The sequence below is a fragment of the Carassius auratus genome, chromosome 16 (assembly GCF_003368295.1).
Source record: "Carassius auratus strain Wakin chromosome 16, ASM336829v1, whole genome shotgun sequence".
Taxonomy (NCBI): domain Eukaryota; kingdom Metazoa; phylum Chordata; class Actinopteri; order Cypriniformes; family Cyprinidae; genus Carassius; species Carassius auratus.
Window position 1 is genome coordinate 9,622,867 of NC_039258.1, and position 23,643 is coordinate 9,646,509.

General features: G+C 35.0%; 3 protein-coding genes across 8 annotated transcripts; 2 read left to right on the plus strand and 1 right to left on the minus strand.

Annotated features, from left to right (window-relative positions):
• Nucleotides 1-623: 623 nt before the first annotated feature.
• Nucleotides 624-7,391, minus strand: mboat7 (membrane bound O-acyltransferase domain containing 7). Of its 2 annotated transcripts, none has more exons than XM_026283891.1 (9): nucleotides 7,236-7,391; nucleotides 6,425-6,504; nucleotides 5,492-5,621; nucleotides 5,274-5,400; nucleotides 5,035-5,191; nucleotides 4,466-4,661; nucleotides 4,185-4,337; nucleotides 2,435-2,611; nucleotides 624-2,331 (listed from the first exon to the last, which is right to left on the minus strand). In XM_026283891.1, exons 2-9 carry the CDS (start codon nucleotides 6,498-6,500, stop codon nucleotides 1,944-1,946), a joined length of 1,404 nt encoding a protein of 467 aa, XP_026139676.1. In that variant the 5' UTR covers nucleotides 6,501-6,504; nucleotides 7,236-7,391; the 3' UTR covers nucleotides 624-1,943. The 2 variants fall into 2 exon arrangements, with proteins under 2 accessions (XP_026139676.1, XP_026139677.1); XM_026283892.1 differs by having other exon boundaries at nucleotides 6,425-6,507.
• Nucleotides 7,392-9,061: 1,670 nt separating this feature from the next.
• Nucleotides 9,062-11,564, plus strand: LOC113116053 (glutathione S-transferase kappa 1). Its single transcript, XM_026283899.1, has 7 exons — nucleotides 9,062-9,478; nucleotides 9,569-9,650; nucleotides 9,899-10,027; nucleotides 10,186-10,331; nucleotides 10,533-10,649; nucleotides 10,755-10,848; nucleotides 11,037-11,564. Exons 1-7 carry the CDS (start codon nucleotides 9,407-9,409, stop codon nucleotides 11,084-11,086), a joined length of 690 nt encoding a protein of 229 aa, XP_026139684.1. The 5' UTR covers nucleotides 9,062-9,406; the 3' UTR covers nucleotides 11,087-11,564.
• A 3,218-nt stretch (nucleotides 11,565-14,782) lies between these two features.
• Nucleotides 14,783-22,754, plus strand: LOC113116052 (glutathione S-transferase kappa 1). Of its 5 annotated transcripts, none has more exons than XM_026283897.1 (8): nucleotides 14,783-14,809; nucleotides 19,530-19,608; nucleotides 19,714-19,785; nucleotides 19,881-19,962; nucleotides 20,343-20,459; nucleotides 20,662-20,804; nucleotides 21,026-21,335; nucleotides 22,266-22,754. In XM_026283897.1, exons 3-8 carry the CDS (start codon nucleotides 19,714-19,716, stop codon nucleotides 22,313-22,315), a joined length of 774 nt encoding a protein of 257 aa, XP_026139682.1. In that variant the 5' UTR covers nucleotides 14,783-14,809; nucleotides 19,530-19,608; the 3' UTR covers nucleotides 22,316-22,754. The 5 variants fall into 5 exon arrangements, with proteins under 5 accessions (XP_026139682.1, XP_026139679.1, XP_026139680.1 ...); XM_026283894.1 differs by having other exon boundaries at nucleotides 19,530-19,605; nucleotides 19,712-19,785; XM_026283898.1 differs by lacking the exon at nucleotides 14,783-14,809 and having other exon boundaries at nucleotides 18,737-19,605; nucleotides 19,712-19,785; nucleotides 21,026-21,142; nucleotides 21,242-21,335; nucleotides 22,266-22,753.
• The last annotated feature ends 889 nt before the right edge of the window (nucleotides 22,755-23,643 follow it).

The window sequence follows — 23,643 nt, forward strand, 5'->3', positions numbered from 1 at the left end:
TGTCAGGACTCATGGAAATAAACTTTGGAAACACTTCCTTGTACTTATTACCAGCTGATCGCTAGCTGCATGCTTGGCAAACTAATTGTATCTTGTCAGTTGCAACCTATTGAGAACAATTTGGCTTTCTCTGTATACCGACTCATAACCGATTTACTAAAGTAGTTGTGTTTAAATAATGACTAATAATTGAAGAATCAAGTTTATTTTTTGAAAATAAAAGTTATGAGTTAAGTTATAAGATGGTTATGACAAGGGGCATAACCTTTTTGTTGCATGTGCCAATGAGTCTTTATATACAGATATCACACTGTTAATAAACAAAATAATTAAATAATAAAAACTATCTCTCAGTGCAACTTATGAAACATTAATTAAAACATGGACGCAACACGTAAAAAGCGCTATACAAATAAACTTGAATTGAATTTGCATAAAATATTGAGCAGCAGAACCCTTTTCACACTGATAATGAAAGTGACCACAATTTTTGTGAGCACCAAATCAGCAAATGAAATTATTTCTGAAGAATCATGTGACACTTAAAACTGAAATATTTATTATAATAAATACAATTCTAAAACATATTACCATAGAAAAGGGTTTAAAATTATTTAAAAAACAAATTGATAAAAAAGTATGCATGTAAGAAATATAATAATCTACAATCCCCAAACTTTCAAATAGTAGTTTAAGTCAAGGCAGAATATGAGCTATTACGGTGGGCGGAAAATCCATCTCAAAAATGTTTGAGACATGTAATGAAAACTGTCACTTCATGGAAAAATCAGATGATACTCGTTAACATATTTTGTTTTCTATTTGACCAGATGAAGGAAGTTTCAGTGGGATACGGTTTTGTATTAAAATACTGTGATTTTTTCAAACAAAACCTCAGAGTTTGGAGCGGAAAATCCTGTATTTAATACTCCAGAAAGTAAACATTAGATACAACATAGCAGGTAAAAAACAGGATACAATCTGAACGGATCAATAAACTAAACACCAGTGCTACCATCCAGTGTATAAGGACAAAATAATCTGAATGTTTTAAAATAGGACTGTTCATTATAATTAGATTTTATAAGAAACACAACTTTTGAGCTCTTTTGAGAAAATCTTTGTAACATGTTAATTGGTGCAAAAGTTTAGCTTGCATTTTAAGATGCACTTTACATCATGTGGTATCAAACTGGAAAACAAATGATGAACAACACAGCAGAAACATTCACTGCTTCTTTTTGAAAAAGTGAAAAAAAATTTAAGTTACCAACTACTTTCACATTCTTTGTAGAATTATTATAGTAATATTGATGCGTATGACACATACATTAACCATCAATGGATACTCATCCCATCAAACATGACAGACTTACTTTTAATGGCAATACATACACCTTATCATAAAGGATGTATTACCTCAAAGACACGATAACAGAAAGAGTAAATCTCCACAAATTTGTGCTCAAAGTAGTGATACTGGTCCAACATTATTATTATCATTCTTTTATGGATGGATTCAGTTATAAATACTCTGTGTGTGGGAGATTCATTTGAGTCCCAAGGTCACCGATGAGCAGAAAACTGTATTAAAATACAATACAAACCTGCTTTCCAATTGTTTAAAGCAAATAAAGAATACAATTTAAAGCAAAACTGACCTGGTAGGAATTTATCTATACGGCTGCACTGTTTATCATCAGATAATAAAAAATACAACATATGTAATAAAATAAATGCCAACATTAGAATCATCATAATTATGGAAAATATTTGATGCCGTTTTCACTGTTAATAAAATACAGACTGATGTCCTTGGGCTCACCGTGTATTACATTTCTGTGTTGGTTTATAAATGCAAAATACCTTGAATGGCAGTTGATGGCTACTACAGTGCATGTTGTAAACATACCATCTCTCCGGTTATCAGCATGATCATGGCATCACTCAGCTTTCTCTCTTACCACATCCTCTTTCAATCCTTCCACTCCATCCCTTCTCTCTCTCTTTTTACCTCCTTTCATCACTTGTCCTACTCCTATACAAACAACAGCAATGATGTGAATTATGAAGTATATGGAGCTCCAGTAATTGATGGTGTCGCTGGCCTTCAGGAGAACAAAACCCATGCACATGCAGTCGTAAGCCCTCATCTTGAGGAACCAGTGGATCCAGTCAAAGACATTTTGGCCTGTTGGCCCTAGACGAGCTCTGACTGATGCCTCCATGGCCGATTCTGCTGCAATACACAGTGGGATAGTGAGAAAGGAGAGGTAGTAACCAGCATGGAGGCCATGCCAATAAGCACTGATTAACATAGTCCATCCAGCCCTGTCATAATAAGTAAAGAGATAAAAACAAAGAGAAAGTGAATGATTAGCAATGGTCAGTAACTATACAATGGAGTCGATAGGTCAAATGTACATGCTTGTACCTAAGAGCATACGCTCTGAAAGGAGCATTGGGATAGATGTAGTGGTGAAGCCACCACTGTACCGTCATGTTCCAGTAGCGCATGCCATGTCGAACCTTTACACAGAAATCTGTGTTATAACAGTCGATGTTCTGGATCGTTTTAAAGTCATACTCCACAACTGTGTCTGGATCAGGACTGAAAGAAAAATAACATTTCATTAACATTATCTACCGCCTTATCAAACCCTAAGTGAGCTTCTAATTTCCTGTAGATAGAATCAGAATCAGATAGTCTAGCTAAAGTGAAGATAGTCTAGCTAAAGTGTCTTGTAGATCCACGCTTAAGAAATATGGCCTTTTTGACTGTGATTACCATTTACACTAGGGGTGCACAATATATTGATACCATATTAGTTAATTCTGATATTAAGAGATTCATTTTACTTTATCTGTACTGTTTGATTTAATTCAAATCAAATCCCTTTCTTTTACAGATGTTGATTACCGCTGCCAACTAAAAGTTAATCTTAAACACATTCAGCTAACACAAAATCAAGACTTTTAAATATCAGTTTGTCATGCCATTCATTTGTCTTTGTTCAAGTGCTATAAACGGGTCTCCGGTGCATCTACCAACCCAGAAAACATGAAAAAGAACAACCCAGTAAATTTGTTTTGGTAAGCCTTTCTCTGAAAGCTTGTGAAAAAACGAGCCGAGAACGAGATTTCACAGACTGTACATTTTTCAAGCTACTACACTGTTCACGGTCTAACACTGTTGCTGTACAAAGCACAGTAAACTTTCTGTACATGTTTTGCATGTACTTCTCCTTATCTTGACAAGTGTGGTTTAAAACTACACAACTGTGACACTGTGTTTACACTACTGTTTCAACTGTGTTTTATTGAATCCTGCTGTTATTTCCTGGTATAAATATATCTATAGGTAGCCTTTAAGCAGAGGTGGGTAGTAACGGGTTACATTTACTTCATTACATTTACTTGAGTAATTTGTTGGGGTAACTAATACTTTTGGAGTATATTTAAAAATGGGCATTTTACTCTTACACAGTTAAAAAAACAGCCTGAAGATCTTAATTGCTTCTTTCTTTGTGTTGTTAACGAAGCAGATATGAAACAGAATCTATAATTAAGATATTGATTTCACATTGTTAACAGTTTGAGCGATTTTAATGGGAGTTTCTGAGAGTGATTGAACTCTAGACTGTCAGTGAAAATGATCTTCAATAATGTAGATGTTATTTGCTCTCTTTCCGAACAATGAAAGATTAGTAGCAATTTTTATATCACATTAACTTTCAATGTTAAATTCACATTTAATATAAAGTCAGTCGTATTAAAAATATGTTATGGCATGACACCTATATCTGGGTTTTATAATAAATGACATAAATTGGAGTAAAGGCTAATGAAATATTTACATTTATATATATACACACAAACATTACATATATTTTATCTATATATCTAAATAAAAATAGGCTCAGTATATATGACCCAAAGTAACTAGTAACTAACTACTATTTTTTTATTTTTTAACTTACTATCTTTTACTCTGACTCAAGTAACTATTCAGACTAGTACTTTTACTTTTACTTGAGTAAATATTTCTAGAAGTACTTTTACTTTTACTTGAGTACAGTTTTTGGGTACTCTACCCACCTCTGCCTTTAAGTCATTAGATTGACAAGTTACAGTCAAATTGTAAAAGCGCATTATAACTCTATCAATAAAGTTAAACACCCTACCTATATTTCACCGTTGGCCCTCCTCCAGGTTTGGACAGTGCTCCCTGGGGATAACAGCCTAGACCTGCACTGATGCAGCCAGCCTCTGCCCCACACCACGCCGAGTAGAAACGCATCCGGAATACAAAGAAAATTGCCACCATGTAGAAAAACCTGAAATTTAATACCACTATGATTCTCAATATGACAATAAAAAATAATGTATGATTTAATTTCACCATCTCCTGACGTTTCATTTTCAGTCTCTCTTTGGAATGGCATTTTAATCCAGAAAACCGAACCTGTAAAAATAGTTGTGGTCCAGGAATTCATCGGTACGGACGTAAGACAAGGGAAAGACGGAGTTGACGGCTATGAAGAGAGCTCCGTAAATGGGCACCATCTTCAGCCTCTGAAGGCAGGGCTCTTTACCCGGCAATGACAGAGGACTAGACTGCTGCAGCCAGTCTGCATACGTCTGAAAACGGAAGAAGGGACCTGCAGAACACCGGCAAGAGTGGGTGGGAGAAAGAATGGAAAATGAAGGAACGTGAGAAGAGAATGGTAAGTTATCAATGAAGACATAAAGCAGATGGGCAAAGATGGGATGGAATATAGGTATGGAAACAAATGCAATATTGGAATGAAAAATGAGCCATGGTTTGGGAAGACAAATCATGGGAAAAGAGGAGCAATAATAAACACAATTAGTTATAAAAATAAATTGGACTCACACATAACTGAACTAGTAGCAGAGAGAAACAGAGAGAGACATGTTAGCATACATGCAAAACAAACAGCCCAGAACATTTGAATAGACTCAAAAGCATTCCCATATATTCAAATCAACACAAAAAAGCATGCAAAATACCTGTCATTATGCCCACATAGCAGTAGCTGTATGATATAATGTCATAAAGTGAAGGCTCATGGGAAAGTCCTCCCACCACTGGGGATTTGGTGAAGGTGCTCACTTCCTTTTTCTTTTCCAAGTGATAACTTTGAATCTCATTGGCTAAACTGACCATCTGTGCATTCAAAACAAAACTCATTTCATATATATCAAGAGTTTAAAACGTAGTAAATGTGTCTAATGTTATTCTCTCGTACCTTCAAAGTTAAAAGAAGTTGAATGGCATTGGCAAAAGGTGTTGGTTGAGGAAGGCCAAACCAGGTGACCAGACGGAAAAAGAGGAGGTACAGAAACGTCCAACCCAAAGACAGAGCAGGGGCACTTCTAAATTAAAAAATAAAAACAGACAAAGGTGGAACAAAGGAATAACACCAAATCTAATGTAAAAGTTCAGACAGCTACATATCATACGAACCGCCAGTTGATCTTTATAATCAGCCATGTTCCTAACACTGTACATAGAGAGTGTAGAGTGTGGATCCCACAGGTTGCTATCGAGATGATCAAACCTAACAGTAATGCTGCCCCCTGCTTGACTGGAGGACCTGGGAAATAATACACAGGAAAATGATCAAGGGCTTTTATTTAAAGCCTCTATTGTGACATATATCTGAGAATAAAGGATCATCACAAAATAACTTAATTAGGGTGAGAACTTGGTTCCATGCATCAGTTGTTGACATTGGCATTACACTTAACAATATAGGAATATGAAAGTGAGTTCGCTTTTGGGTGTTGTTTAAGTGGAATAAGTGATTGGAGAAATACTGTAGTGTGTATGTACATCACTGAAAGATCAAATTATGACTTTTGATATTATTATTATTATTTTTAAATCAAACATATGCAAGGATGAATCATTGACAGTAAGATTTTGAACCTGCATTTCAAACAGATAGAATGTTTTGCTGACTTTATAATAGGGTGAACACCGGGACACTTAACCTTAATCATCCTTCTCATTAATTTATTAGTCCAATCAGCATTAAGTATTCATACAGCAATGAAGCATCACTGGTACACTGGGAAAGCCAAAGAATCAGTGTAATTTTGGATTTTAATATGACCAACAGAAATTTAAACTTTGACCCATTTATAATAATTTATAATTAAAGCCATTAAAAACTGTGATCCACAGGGTTTTTAGGTGAAGTGAGATTTCAAGCTGTAGTATTTATTTATTGTTCTTTACTTTTTGTCACAAAACAACATTGTTTTGTGAACATTGCGTGAAGGCTGAGGCATTCAAAAATTTTTTAAAACAATGTCAATGTCAAATGAACCAGCTTCACCTGTATTCACCCTATTTTTCACACATTAATGTGAAGAATTACATGGTCAGACTTACTTAGGTAGCGGAAGAGGAATCCTACAGGAATTGATGCAGCAAGGATCCCTAGGTAGACTAATTCATCTGGTGACATCTTTCTGCTTACACCAATAACAAAGTAGAACAACTTTTTTACTGTTTAATACATGGGTTCTCAACTCTGGTCACCGAGGTCCACTTTCCTGCAGAGTTTAGCTCCAGCGTTGAGGGCAAGAATTGAGAACCTCTGGTTTAAGATATCATATTATCAATCAAACATTCAAATTGTATGTGGCTTGGGTTAAAAGAAGAGTTCCCACAAAAAAGAAAAGCTGTCATAATTTATTCACCCTCCAGTTGAGTTTCTTTCTTCTGTTTAACACATAAGATATTTTGAAGAATGTGGGTAACCAAATGGTTGCTGGTATCCACTGACTTCCACATTAAGAAAGAAAAACCTTTAAGGGTGAACTACCCCTTTATTCAGTTTGGAAAACTGCCAAAATTTAAACAGTCATCCCATCTTTGACTATCTTTCACATTATTAAAAATGAAACAATGAGATGCTGAGGTAATTCTTCTGTAAAACGCTTTTAATCAATGCTTAGATTTAATTAATGCCTTTACTGAACCAAATATCTCTAGCTCTAGGTCTCTAGCTCAAGCACTCACTTCCAAGAACCAGTCATTCAACATAAGTTATCTTATGTTTTTCATAAATCTGACATTTGAATAAATTATAACATTTTTAGATGCATCAAATAGACTGGCCTTGTATTTAAGGAGACTGACAATGGATCAGTGAGAATGGATATACCTATAATTCTTAAATAACCAAAGCAATACTTACAGCAGTGTTATATTTAGACATGTGCTATCAAGACGATTTATTCTGAAGGATTTTAAAATATCCTGCAGTCCCCTTTAACCTCCCGCACTCTCTCCTCACCACTTCCTACTACCGCATATGTTCATCATGGATCGCTAGCTTTACGAGTTGCCAGATATTCATAACATCTGCTTCTTTTTCTTCTTCTTCCTGATTTTTAACGGCAACTGGCATACAACATAAATAGTTGCATTACCGCCACCTTCTGCTCCGGAGTGTTAAACAGCGTTTTATATTCTATTTATCCCGTCCCTCTAAAAAAAAAAAAAATAAAATAATAATAATAATAATATATAATAAAAGCCTTGTTTTGCTAATTAATCCACTTCTTTAATTCCACTTATGTGTGCTGGGACCCATATAAAACTGGTTGATGTATCATTTTGAACAATTCTTGAATGTTTCTTTAAGACACTTAAGAGAATATCTTGGTGATTAGATTTAAAAGATCTCAAACTCTTTAATTCTGAAACTGAGTCAGAACCAATTAAAACATTCTCATGTTTGTGTTTCTCTACCCACCGCAATGACAAGAGTAGGATATTGCTATAATTTCTACAGTATAAACTGCCAAATGATTTGAAGTTCGCTTTACTCCACTGATCAACTTATTTCTTATTAGTTCTTGATCTTTTGAGCCGTCTGTGTATGCCGGGGATATACTCTGATATATATAATGAAAATGCCAATGACAATCCAGATATTCATAAGCAACCGAAAATTATGTTGATGAAAATAGATACAAAACACCTTCATGGTTTTATAAAAGAACTATAATTTTTATCACAAGTGCTCGTGTAATGTGAGAGTTATTTAATTTACATGCTAAATGAACAGGCTGCTGCACATAAGTTAGTTTTTTTATTATTATTATTTTTTTTTTTAAACGGAGAAGTTGCCTTATTGGTTAAAATCCCCAAACTGTTTACTTAAATATTAAATTAAGAAATGACAAGAAGGTAATCACTTTGGTAATCTATACTGTACATTTTGGTTGTAACTGTAATCTGAATACCCCTCATTTAAAATGTAATTATAACTTAATACAGTTACTCATATTTACTCGTTACTCGTATTTCAAATACGTAATGTATTTCGTTATTCCCCAGACCCTAATACACGTAATTTATTTTCCTATTTTCAGGAAGATATGGTTAAATAAAAGAACCAGTCACCGTCGGAATATCTGGCAACCCCTTCAACAGACGGGAACTTTCACTGTGGCTGCTAGCTTAGGGGCGGAGCTCTGATAGTAGCTCACTCAGCGTTGAGCTTTTCAGTCACTCTGAAATGTGGGAACTTGTCGCAAAAGTTAAGCGCTAACTACAAACCACTGAAAGCAGCATGCTTAAATTAACATCGTTTACTTACGAGTGGTGATGGCAGAAAAAAGATTTTGTGCTAGAAACACCACACGTTGGTGACGCCTGCTGTCAAAGCATGCAACTAAAAAAGGAGAAAAAAAATAAGATCAAACACACATAAAACACATTTCACAAACTAATTCCAATTTTTTATTGAATTTGTAATATATTAAAGCCAATTAACAAAACATGTAAGACTGTTAAATATGAAATGCCTGTATAATATGTTAATTTGCAGGGCTTGTTTTGTTTGTTTCATGATGAGCTTGGTTAATCAAACCAATAGGAGACTAAGAACTATAACAATTCCTTTTTATTATACACATTATAAAAATTGATCAGACAAATGTTTTTTTAAGACACGAATCACGTGACATGGATGAACTCCGAGTCACTTGTTCGAAACAAATGATTCACAAAGAATCGGAAGCTTCACGAAGCAGTGTCAAGTGTCCATCACTATTTCGAGACGAAGATTATTTCAACTCGTGTTGTTCTTTAACGTCGTTCATAACCCTTAGAAATACACTTTTTTTTTTTTTTTGGCATACTTCAAACAGTCGATGCAAGTCTGTCGTAGTGAACGAGGGGCTTTTTGCCACAAACTATCTCGTTCTAACTGCGTTGAACTTTAGCACAGTTTCTCTTAAAGTAAACGAGTGAGACAGTGACGCCAAGGTTAAACTGGTCGAGTGCATGTAAATTACATTATTCTAATAACCCATATTATAATCCATATTTGTGAAGGTGCTTATTTTCTTTAAAAAAATGGGCGGTTCGAGAAAAATGGTAGAGTTTTTCTATGATATTGTTTCTCCGTATTCTTGGCTGGCATTTGAAGTGCGTATTGTTTTTCTCCTTTAAAGTACTTAATTGCGATCCAGTTTGCTCAAGATGTTCTCATATAATGTGTTGATTTTGTGTTTTAAGGTGCTGTGTCGCTATAGAAATGTTTGGAACATCGACCTGAAATTTAAACCAGCATATTTAGGGGGAGTCATGCATGGCTCAGGTAATGGGTATGTGTATAATCTGTATAAATCATTAAAAACAACAGTTCTCGATTCTTTCTAATGAAAATGCGTTTTTAAATATCAAAATAATGTGGTATTTATGTTGCATTTTTTACTGAAATGGGTCAAAAGTAACTAATAGACTACCATGGGAGCCATACTCACGCAACATCTAATTAATTAAAGCATTATAAAAATGTGCTTTTATAAGTAAGTTAACATGTGATCAAATTTCCTCTATTTTTAGGCAATCAGCCTCCTGGAATCGTCCCAAATAAGTTCCTTTACATGACCAAAGATCTGGAGCGGGTGTCTGGCTATTTTGGTGTTCCTTTGTATCCACCTTCGAATGTTTTTGAAGTAATGTTTGAGAAAGGTATTCAAACCATGGCCAGATGCACAATACAAGCCATACTTCAGATTTTTTGTTCTGTTGAAATGTTTTAAGAATTTTTTTTTATTTATATATATTTTTTAATCACTTTCTGTCACAATCTCTTTTATTTTTCTTTCCTCGTCCATCTTTCCATGCAGGCACTTTGAACACCATGCGTTTTGTGACAGCTGTAACGGAGAAGGAAAAAGATGGAGATGTGCTGGTGGAAAGGGTATCTAGAGAGCTCTGGAAAAGAATCTGGAGTACTGATCAGGACGTTACCCAGCCTGCCTCCCTCATTGAGGTATCCTATACCCAAGAGTAGCTGTTTTTAAAAGAAGAGGTGTCAGATGCAGAACCTGGCTTGTAAAATTGCTAATTAGAATTAATTGGCATGTGCTATCTCCTATTATTATGCCAAAAATCTATACACATGAACATTTTCAGGATAACCTCTGTTGTACTTCACCACTGTGTTAAAACAGACTAGTTTTGTGTTGCACAGGCAGGATTAAAAGCAGGTCTCTCGGCCAATGAGTTGGAGGAAATTCTGACCCTCTCCAAATCTCAGCCAATCAAAGACAAGCTAAAGAGTGTCACACAAGAAGCACTGGACTATCAAGTCAGTGCCTTTTACTTATTCTTTTGCACCTTGTCTTTCTAACTAGAATGTCTTTCTGGTGAAAATATATTACAGTAATCTCCCCCCACCTCCCCGTTTTTGCAGTGCTTTGGTTTTCCTTCCACTGTGTGTCATGTGAACGGGAAGGCTGAGCTCTTCTTCGGTTCTGACAGATTTGAGCTCATGGCTCATTGCATTGGTAACCATGGATTTGTACTATAGTTTCATGTTTATATTTATCATACACTGTTTTTTTTTTTGATGGTTTATTGCTCTTGATCATGTTTTAAAACATACATTTCTAACTAACCTTGGGATATAAAAATCTAAAAATATATTACGATTTACTCTTCATTGGCCAATCGTTGTCTTTCTTTTGTGTTACAGGTGAGAAGTGGGTGGGGCCTCACCCTGACAAACCCACATCCAAAATGTGATCACTGCTCTCATATACTGCTAAACCCTTATAAATGCTTTACATTCAAATTGCTCTTACCATATTTACATTGAATTCAAAAGAGAGGAAAAAACAAACTCTGAAGACAGAAATAATAAGATAGATGTCTATGTGGTCGCCGTGATTTTGACAAATAAGACATGTTCCTCATTACTGTCGGATCAACATTACTGTCCAAAAATGTAGACTTAATCCAAAACCTAACACTACTCATAATTTATTCCCAAAATCAGTGGTATATGATAGCTGATTAACAAGGGTGTAGAAGTACCTAACCCCGATCATAAGCCTAGAACAGATATTTCCTTATCTCTATTCTGATTGGCTGATTGGAATGTCGTTCCAGGAACATGTTGTATTTGGTGAAATCATGCTCACCATGTCTATACACTCTACTGTTCAAAAATTTCTTCTGCTCACCAAGGCTGCATTAACTAAATAAAATACAGTAAAAATTATAATATTGTGGAATTCAGTGTTATACTAAAGATTCATATAGTGTGACCACTGTATAGTAGCCTGTAAGATATTTTCCAGTGTCACTTCACACTCCAGTCTAGTAAGTGGCAGAAATACACCATAAACTGACAATCGCCATTCTATGGAACAAGAAGAAATATATCATGAAATAGGAGGAGTAACCCCAGAGTGCAGTCTGGACGTTGGGGCGGGGCGACACTTCGAGGCGGGGCGACACCCATATTTGTTTTTCCCACCTTTGACATTTTGCTCCGAGCCAGCAGGGGGCAGTTTGCGTTGAAACAAACAGAACGGTGGCAACTGCAGCAGCAGAGTAATAACGCTATTTCACGTTGATTGCATGAGGTGAGTAAAAGTGGTTGTGTAAATATCTTATATTATTAAATGCGATGTTCGATCATTTATTTATCCATGGTACGTTCAATTTGAATAATTATTGTTAATAATTGTTATAAATTGCTCTTTTATTGTTCTTTGTGGATTGTAACAGTACACTTTGTACATGGCTTTAGTTCTTAGGTTTGATTTTACAGAGGTATGCCATTACATTTGTCAAGTTATTTGAACAGACATGCATGATTATTGTGTGTATATTATTATTATTATTATTTTTCAGGATGACATGATCAGGAGGTGGTGGTGTTCTGTTCTCCTGGACAGCTTCACTCCGCAAATGTATGTAGCTGTTTGAATGTTGCTACATGAAACATTACTCTGTACTATATCTAGCAATATACCTACCTCTTGACATTTGTTCTTTTAGAGTTCAACCACTGAGGGGAGGAACTTCACCATACAAAAGACAATGTCTTCAGGCAGAGTCGAGCAAAGCAGGTTATTTGTGCACATACATTCATTAAGAACTAATAATTACATGTGTGTACATGCAGAGGTATTTTAGTTATTACAGCTACATAGTTGTTCAGATATGAAATTGGTATTATGTACAAGTACTATATTGGTCAGTACCGTGGATTATTTTATATACAGCTATCAGTAAACATCAGCATCAAAGACATTTAAAAACATTTCAGCTTAATTCATTTTCAGACAGCAGCGAGTGTTTTAAATAACTTCTGTTTGTGATCTAATGTGGATTTTGTTCACCATATAAGACAGAAATATTTATATTCAATGTAAAAGATCTTCATGTGGATCATGCATACAAATATATACAAATATCTCACTGGATTATTACAATTAATTGCAAAATGAATGTGTGGAAATGTAAACTAATATATCCTACTGACACACTACAGCAAAAGATATAAATAATTGGCTTAAAACAATTTTTTTTTCAGTTAGAAAATACTAACATGCCTAATACTTCTGCACAGTACTGTATATATTCACATTTTATTAGTGGTATTGTAAAAGAATGAGTATGCAGTTTCGACAACAATCTATAGAGTTTGTTTAAAGCAAGGTTGTCTGTATTCAGTGTTTATATAATGTTTAATAACTTTAAATACATGTATAAATAAACCTATGTATGTTTTTGATTCAACAGCTTCCCCTGGAAATCCTCAGTGAATTTTATTTTGTCAGCGGGTGACTCTGCATATTTGACACTTTCTCTGGTTTGCAGATGGTTTAGTGATGTGCTCACTCAAGAAGTTTTTCGGAAAGCGGCACAGTTTGCCTGGCTAGACAGTAAGATTTCCCCGTTTAATGCTCATTCTCCAATTGAATTTTGTAGTACGAGGCTGTTAAACTTTTTTTATTATTATTATTATCTTTCCTATATTTTGTCTTTACACTATAAGTTGTGGCCAACTGGAAGAATTGTCCTCCTGTCTCCGGACCGGAACGAGTTCAGACGGATGTACAGCATCAGGGAACGCTTGCAGTGCAGAGCCCTTTTCAAGTTTTACCCACCAGGGTACAGGGAAGAGGCCGGTGTGGTGATCTTCTGGGCTTTTGTTTACACGGGATTTTGTTCCAAGGACTGTTTTTTTTTGTTTTTTGTTTTTTTTTTCTCGGCATGAAACACATTTGTGTGTTAAGTTCATTGAAGGGAAATAGTTGAACTGAGATCAACTGGTTTTGATGTATTAATTGATGTCATTTAAAGTTAAACTTTGCAGTGTATAATGTTTTAATAAAAAAGCTATGGCAAACACGTGCATGACAACAGGTTTCAGTCATTTACATCAGTCTATCATTCTTTAAGGTTTCTCATATTTGATGGTAACATCATTTGCTATGCATTGCTCATAATGAATTCTTAATTTAGTTGTGACAATTTGGTGTAATTCAATTACCAATGATTTTATAAAGCCTTTAAAGGGGTGATTAAATGTATTATGTTTTTATTTAGAAGCAGGTAGCTAAATAAATTCAGGATTAATAAGGTTTTCAGTAGTGCACTTCAAAAAAACAAATAACAGAAAGTGACGAGTCTTTTTGGGTAAGTTCTTTAGAACCTGTATAGTTCCTTCCTTGCAAAAAGTAACCATGGATTTATTGTAGTAAAAATATTTGTTGGCATATTAATTAACGTGCAGCAATTATAAAAACACCATAGTTTAACTATAGTTTTTGTAGCAGAACCATGGTAAATTTTCGTAGGGGCTAAGGGGATGTTCAGTATATTATTGGTAACGTTCAGAGACTGGTGACAATTTGTTACACACACACACATATGTATATGTATATATATATATATATATATATATATATATATATATATATATAATTTGAATATATAAATCAATGTACTCCGTGACTATCTACATATTATATTGCCGTGTCATTTTCAAAATCCAGCGAGTAATGCCGAGGTAGCGTCTACAGCCGTTGAGGGAGTAGACCATTTATTTCTATTCTGTTCGTCATAATCCAAAACTCTTTGTATTTATACGGGATGTTGTAGAAACGCAAAAATAAATGCAAAAACACAACTTTTATATTCGCTTTTTAATTTTTATTAAAAGTTTGTTCATCTGAGTGTCTTCATAGATATACATAATAAAGCCTTTATTATGTATATCTATGGTCTACTTCCGCATTCCAATCCTGCTCACAGCGTCATAATTCTCTATACCAATAAGATGTAAAATCGTCACTCATCTGTACACCAATAAGCTCATCTTAATCATAAACCAATAACCGCCGAGGTGGGCGGGGCGACACGTGTCGCCCCGCCCAAACGTGTCGCCCCGCCCCATCGTCCAGACTGCACTCTGGGCTACTTGAATAGGAGTAGAGGACAAGACCAAGGGTAAGTTGCACACATGCATGTAAATTACATTATTCCAGTTTTTCAACTGAGAATACTGTAACCATGATGTAACCAAACACAGCTTGTAAAGTCACAGCATGTCAGCTAGGATTCTCACTCTTTTATGAACACCACATTCAGACCTTCAAAGACATTTTCCATTAGCTTTCTAATCAAACACCTACAGAAATCACATTCCAGCATATACCGTACTGTCTTAGGCCACTAGTATTTTCACCAACAAAAAATATTTATAAGTTATTTATATATTTTGCTATATTTTGCTATTATTTCCGTCTATATTTTATAAACGGAACTCTGACCTGACATAATTCAGTGGTGCCTGGGGAAGAAGAGGGGAGGGGAAGAAGAGGGGAGGGGGGGCAGGTTTGGGAGGGAGTTCAGCTTCCTGACAGCCTGGTGGATGAAGCTGTCTTTCAGTCTGCTGTTCCTGGCCTGGAGACTCCGCAGTCTCCTCCCTGATGGTAGCAGGCTGAAAATGCTGTGTGATGGGTGAGTGGGATCACCTGCCATGTCGAGGGCTTTGCGGGTGAGACGTGTTCCATAAATGTCCTGGAGGGAGGGGAGAGAGACACCAATGATCTTCTCAGCTGCTCTCACTATGTGTGGCAACTGATTCAAACTGAAGCGCGCGGCTTGAATACACCCACACAGAAGAAAAAGCAGCGAGACTGTTCAAGTTTTTTATTTTACTGTTTGCTTCGCGGTGAGAGGAATAAGACATTATTCACCCCAAAAAGATGCTAACGCATTGTTTACCGTGAAGTTGTGTGCGGAACAACCAATCAAACCTGACTATGTCAGTTGTCCAATCAGAACACAGTATGCTACCGAAAGGAGGGGTTTAAGGAAACTGAATCTTTTGAACAGCTTCGCGCGAACCGTTTGGGGATCTTTGAGAATAAATGATATTTTGACAAAATGACAATGTTTTTTAACCTTGGATGGATTTAAACCTATTGTACAGGACTTATAAACAGTGATAGGAAGCTTAGAATTTTCATCTTACTGGCTCTTTAAGTTAATAGAAGTTCATTAATAAAATCTATTTATGGAATTACCTTTGACAGCAATCCTCACTTTAAAATATTTTTACACAACTGCCTAATATTTTGCACAGTATCTGTAGCTTTGCAGGTTTCTTCAAGTGTTTTGGATATGAAGGTAATTTAATGTCAAAAATATTTGCATTGCCAGGGTTATACAACTGTACATAAGACTGTAACCGTAAATTAAGCTTGCATGTGCAAGAGAAGCTTTGTAAAGGTGTAAATAGCATTTCAAGTTTAAGATAAAAATATTTGCAGCATTTTCCTGTTACTCGTGAGTGTAATTAATGTATTATGAAAATGCAGCTTCATGCTAACGCAAAATAAATATAATTTCCATTCTTCTGATTTCTATTTTTCCGTGCTTACACTTTTGGCACGTTGTTTTTGTTAAAATACGGTCAAAAGTACTGGAAGCCTATGAAAAGTGATTTTTCCAAGCGAAAACAACAGTTTAAAGAACTGCAAAACAGATCCATTGCATAGAACCAATCTGTATGTGAAAAAAAAAACTGTTGCAAATGTATAAATTACTTGTTGTGCATGTGGGGCAAAAAGCAACCAAAATAAACCGATATTTACAGCTCCGTCTTTTCTCTGTACTTACAATTTTGTCACGATTCTCTCTAACTGAGATTTGCAAGCGCGAAGGGGAGGGCAGGTCCACCACATTCTTGTAGCCAATCACATGAGGTTCTCATTGACTGTCCATTTACTCTTATCTGATTGGTTCAATAAACACATCATATGCCAAAACATTAATCTTCATTTAGTTCCGAATCGTTCTCGCTTCCTGAATGGTACTGTTAACGTTCACATACATTAAAAATAAAAATAAATAAATAACAACTTGATTAAAACATGATACTTTATAAGTTCATACTGAATTTCGAGCTGTGTATTATCCTTTTCTTCCTCAACAGGCATGATATATTAGTTTATTGTAATATTTACATTTTGATGATACTTAAAGATGGCCTAGTGTCTGCACTAGTTTAATACACGTATAATTTAATTAATTGTCTACTGATCAGGGACGATCAAATTTATTTTTCAAATTAAATGTATATATGTAAAATAAAATTCTTATATATTTACACATCATTAAAGACATTTTTATCAAAGTTGTATTATTATTATATTTTTATTTGAAGTGTAAGTTTTTGGATTAGTCAAATCTGGACACATAGAAAGAATTTTGTTGCTCATACTTGCTTCCTATAATAGCTTGATCAGTCACATGAAAGTAATCGGAATCAATACCAAAATTTCAAAATATACAATTGAGTGTTAAATACCATAAACAGAGACATGGTCTGAAATACTGCCTCATTTTATATGGTTACAAGAAGGTGGTAGACCCGCCCTCCCCCTCACACTTTCAGAACTCAGTTAGTGAGAGAATTGTGGTCAAAATTGTAAGCGCAGAGAAAAGAAAGATTTTGCAACAGTTTTTTTTTTTGCACATACAGACTGGTTCTACGCAGTCAATCCATTTTGCAGTCCTTTAAAGGGTTAGTTCACCCAATAATCAAAATTATGTTATTAATAACTCGCCCTCATGTCGTTCCAAATCCGTAAGACCTCCGTTTATCTTCGGAACACAGTTTAAGATATTTTAGATTTAGTCCGAGAGCTCTCAGTCCCTCCATTGAAACTGTGTGTATACTGTCCATGTCCAGAAAGGTAAGAAAAACATCATCAAAGTAGTCCATGTGACATCACAGGGTCAGTTAGAATTTTTTGAAGCATCGAAAATACATTTTGGTCCAAAAATAGCAAAATCTACGACTTTATTCAGCATCGTCTTCTCTTCCATGTCTGTTGTGAGAGAGTTCAAAACAAAGCAATTTGTGATATCCGGTTCACAAACGAATTATTCGATGTAACCGGATCTTTTTGAAACAGTTCACCAAATCGAACTGAATCATTTTAATCGGTTCTCGTCTCCAATATGCATTAATCCACAAATGACTTAAGCTGTTAACTTTTTTAATATGGCTGACACTCCCTCTGAGTTAAAACAAACTAATATCCTGGAGTAATTCATGTACTCAAACAGTACACTGACTGAACTGCTGTAAAGAGAGAACTGAAGATGAACACCGAGCCGAGCCAGATAATGAATAAAACATTGACTCTTTCACATGCTTTTAGATTTTCTGGGTGTGAAAAAATTATCCACTAAATTGAAGGTATATATTTCACCCAAATATGGAAATTCTGTCATTAAATACTCACCATCATGTTGTTCCAAACCAATAAGACCATCGTTCATCTTCGGAACTCAAAATATATTTTTGATTAAATGTAAGAGCTCTCAGACCCTGCATAGACAGCAACGCAACTGTTCCCAGGTCCAGAAATATAGTAAGGACATCGGTAAAACAGTCCATGTAACATCAGTGGCTCAACTTAAGTTTTGCAAAGCTTATAAGAATACTTTTTGAGTGCAAATATAAAAATCCTAACTTCTCCAAGTTACATCTTCCACCATTTTAGAGAGTATCACAATGCATATGCACGATTTCCCCAGAAGAATAAACAACATAGGTTATGCAGATTATGTTCTTGCACGCACTTTCTTCCCCGAACGTTAACAACACTGTTTATGTCGATTACGCTCTTGGGTACTCTCCAAAATGGTGGAAGACATCTCAGGGGAGAAGAATAGTTAAATTAATTGTGTTATTTTTGTACAAAACTGAAGTTGAGCCACTGGTGTCACATGGACAGTTTTCATTATGCCCTTGCTGTGTTTCTGGACCTAGGAACATTAGAGTTGTGTTGCTATCTATGTTAGAGTCAGAGAGCTCTCCGATTCCATCAAAAATATCTTCATTTGTGTTCTGAAGATGAACAAAGGTCTTACGGGTTTGGAACGACATGATGGTTCGTAATTAATGACAGGATTTTAATTTTAGGGTGAATTACACTTTAATATATGACATGTACCAGAACCTGAAGCAGGACATTTTTATAATGATATAAAGGCCTTTTACTTACAATGGTATATTATACGAAGTAAGCTATCTGACAGAAGGCATTTACAACAGGTTTTTTCAAATACGATATGTAAGCTTTACAGGGTTAAAGTCTCAAAACAGTTCAGGTGAAGAAACCTCTTTTTAGAGATCAACCCCGATTAAGATCTGTTGTATAAGATTAAGTTAATGAGTGCAAGAATAGTTTTGTTTGAGATTATTGTAAAATGTTTAAATAATTAATGTTTGATAAGCTACCATAAGTAAATGAGTGGCATTCTGCCAGAAATAGTGGATCTTGATTCGTCTCTCATTTAACTTTAAACAAGGTTTCTCTTCACTGAGGGTACAAGTACAACAAGTACCACAGTGAGACCATGTCACTGAAGGTAAAACCAGTCACTTCTTGGAATTGGGAACATTAAACTGACATGTCTGAGCTCCGAGAGACTGTACAACACGTGCTAATGAGTTTTAAAGCACATAAAACATAGTGATACATAGTTTGCCAACCACCATTAAACCCATTGACATGGTGGAGGACAAGTGATGTCCAAAAAGGAAAAAGAATTTCAAACAGGTTTGAAGAAAGTTTAAAAGGGAGAGTACAAGACAGACAGTTAAGGTTAGGGGTAGAGTTTGCCTATGTCTTTTCTTTCTTTGTAGATCCCATCCCTTAAAGATCTCCAACCTGCAGCTATAGCCTTCTCCCGTTAAAAGGAATCAGAACAAGAACACAGCAAAGGTATTGTACCTTCATGCCTGTAAATGCCATTATAATATACTGTAATATACTGAATACTGTTGTCCATACTTATGTGTTTGGATTTGTAAATATATTATTTTACAGATGTCTAATTCCAGAAAAGGGGTCAAGTTGTTCTATGATGTCATCTCTCCTTATTCCTGGCTGGCATTTGAGGTTGGTAATGTTCTTCATCCTTAGTATATTAATTGCCATGCCTTCAGTGCAATTGCAGTGTCAGTACTGTGCCTGTGTTGATTTTGTGTTTCAAGGTGCTGTGCCGCTATAGAAATGTTTGGAACATTGACCTCACACTCAAGCCGGCATATTTAACAGGAGTCATTTACGGCTCAGGTATACATGATCAAAACTAAAATAAATGTCACATGAAATTTTTATTAAAATGTAAATGTATGCATTTAGCAGACACTTTTATCCAAAGTGACTTACATTGCATTCAGGCTAACAATTTTCTCCTATCATGTGTTCCCCGGGATTCGAACCCCCAACCTTGCGCTTGTTAACGCATTGATCTACCACTTGAGTTACAGGAACACTAATCATACATTAATAATCATAGCTTTTTAAGTCCAGACAGTAAATGTATGTCTTATATAATTAAATATATGTGCAAATCTACTGGGAGCAATACTTTTGTTACAGCTGAAATGTAATTACACTGTACTTTTTGTGTTTGAAGACAAAAAACCTTACCAACTTTTTTTTTTTTCTAGGTAACCAGCCTGCTGGAGCAAACCCTAGCAAGCTTATGTACATGGTCTCAGATCTAAAGCTGACTTCTGAGTATTTTGGAGTCCCGATGTTTCGACCTTCAAGCATTTCTGAGAAAGGTATGCAAGCATGATTCTCTATGATAGTACTCATGCAGACTAACATTTTAATACGTTTTTCCCTAAAGTGCATGTACTAAAGTCAGTGCAATGAGATTGTTGTTACAATAATATTCGAAAAATAATATTCGTGTGCTTCTAAGTAAATCACATCTCTTTTTTTCTCTCTTTTTTTTCCTCTTGTTATCTGTTGCCTTCTTAGACTCTTTGAATGCGATGCGTTTTGTGACAGCTATAGCAGAGAAGGGAAAAGATGGAGACACACTGGAAAGGGTGTCTAGAGAGCTCTGGAAGAGAAAGTGGCGCACTCAACAGGACATTACCCAGCCTGCCTCACTCACTGATGTATCATATAACTGAGATTAAGAAATTTAATCAAGATTAATTAAACAATTTCTCTAGCACTTATTTTAATCCGTAACATTAACTCCATACATTTGAGTAAAATGTCATATTTTAGCACAAAGGTGGAGAATGATACATCTATATGCTAAACCTGTAGTGAAGACAATACAGTAAACTGTCAGATGATAATTAATAGTATTCTCCAATGTCTTTCTGCACAGGCAGGATTAAAGGCAGGTCTCTCAGCCAATGAGGTGGAGGAAATTCTGACTCTCTCCAAATCTCAGCCAATCAAAGACAAGCTGAAAAGTGTCACAGAAGAAGCACTGGAGTATAGAGTCAGTGTATATCTGTACCCTTTGTCTTTCCCACTAAAATGTCTTTGTGGTAAAAACATCATAAAACATCCTTACACAATTTTTTTCCCATTTTTGCAGTGCTTTGGTTTTCCGTTTATCGTGTGCAATGTGAATGGGAAAGCTAAAGTCTTCTTTGGTTCCGACAGATTTGAGCTCATGGCTTATTTCTTTGGTAACTACCATTTACTTGGGATTTAGATGCATTCATTGATTGATTAACCAACAACTAGTTTGACTAACGTTGTTTGGTTAATTTACATTTTATATGATCTTATGATCTTTTTTATTTATTTATTTCTGACGTATTGTCAAAATGATGAAAAGCATTCTTATTATTCCTGTGTTTTTTCACATCAAAGATTTGTAAAAAAAAATTATTTGATCATGTCTGTTTGATCACACGTTTTATCATGGGTTATTAATTGCTTGTCAGCATTTTAACTATTTAAAATGTGCTTATTGTTTGCCAGTGCTAACAATGATGATAATCAAAGAATTTGCCAAAATGTGCATCTGTGCTATGGATATTTAACCTCTCTCTTTCTCTCTCTATATATATTTATACACATGATCCTGGTCCACACAAAACCAGTCATAAATAGCCAGCGTATATCTGTAGCTATAGCCAACAACACATTGTATATGGGTCTAAATTATCTTTTTTTCTTTTATGCAAAAAAATTATTAGTATATTAAGGAAAGATCATGATCCATTATGATTCGTAAATCTTGTTACGACCTATGGCTCCCAAAAGGCCGCAACAAAAGAAGGGACACACGCGGACATCAAGAATAACTCTATTTATTTAACATAGTAAAAAAAATGAATATTAATGTTTCCGTCATGCTACTGTATATGTGTCAATAATAATGCTACTTGATTTTTGCTAAGTGATATGTATTGCTAAAAACTTCATTTGGATAACTATAAAGTTTTTTTTTCATACTTACCATTTATATTATAAAATATTATATTTATCATTTTGCTGTGTGATGTTTTAAACCATAAAATTCTATCTAACCTTGGGGTGTTAAAATCTTAGGTGACACACTGTTCATTGTGCATTCATTTATATTTATTTTTTCTGGCTGTGTGTTCTAGGAGAGAAGTGGGTGGGGCCTCAACCTGACAAGCCTACTGTCCAAATGTGATCACTACTCATTCAATTTATGTCTATTTTAACAATTTCTAAATAAAATGTTTAAAATACTGTAAATTCCAAACAGGTTTAGAGAAAGTTTAAAAGGGAGAGTACAAGGCAAACAGTTAAGGTTAGGGGTACACTGTTAAAATAAAATCTGTAATATTTTTGGTAAAATACCAGCAGCTGTGTTTGCCAGAACGTCAGCGTTAAAAATATGGTAGCAACATTTTAGGTTTTAGAGACTTAACTTAAATTCACAATAAAATAACATATTTTGTTAACTGATCTAATGTTCTAATATTAATAAACCAACATATCCGTTTTGAACCATGGTAATGCACCGATAACCACAAAAACTGGTGGTGATGAGAAAGTCACATGATGAATCAAAGCTCATCACTAACAGATCTTCCACAACCTGAGAAAGAATATATATATATATATATATATATATATATATATATATATAGTCATGGCCAAAAATATTGGCACCCTTGGTTAATATGAACAAAGAAGGCTGTGAAAATGTTGTTAATCCTTTTGATCTTTTATTTAAAAAATCACAAAAATGTACCTTTTCTTTGGATAATAAGAATTTAAAATGGGGGGAAATATCATTATGAAATAAAAGTTTTTCTCAAATTCTCATTGGACTCAATTATTGGTACTCCCAGAAATTCTTATGAGTAAAATATCTCTGAAGTATATTCCCATTCATATTCACAATTTTGAGCACTCCAGCATGATTATAAACATGAAATTATCCAGCCATGGCTTCCTGTTTCACAGAATTATAAAGATGAGGGAAAACAAAGCCCATTCCCTTAATTATCCATAAAAATGAGAAAAAACAAAGAATGTATTTCTGATGTGCAGCAAACAATAATTGAGCTTTACAAATTAGTGAAGTGGCTTAAAGAAAAGAGCTAGAGCAGCTAGTGAAAATTTGCATTTCCACCATTAGGGCAATAATCAAGAATTTCCAATCGACATAAAATGTTATGAAAGAGCATGTGTGCCTATATCATCCTAATGCACAGTGAGAAGGAGAGTTTGAATGGCTAAAGACTCTCCAAGGATCACAGCTGGAGAATTGCAGAAAATAGTTGAGTCTCGGGTTCAGAAAAAAAAAAAACAGCACCTAAATTACCACATGTTGTTTGAGAAGGATTCAAGAAAAAGTCCCCTAGCTCACCTAAAAACAAACTCCAGCATATTCAGTTATCAGACATTACTAGAACTTCAAATGGGACTTGCTTCTATGGTGAGATGATGGTGCTTGTACAGTGCTTTCTCCACGCTCAATACCACGACTTAGGTGCCCGCAGCATAAAT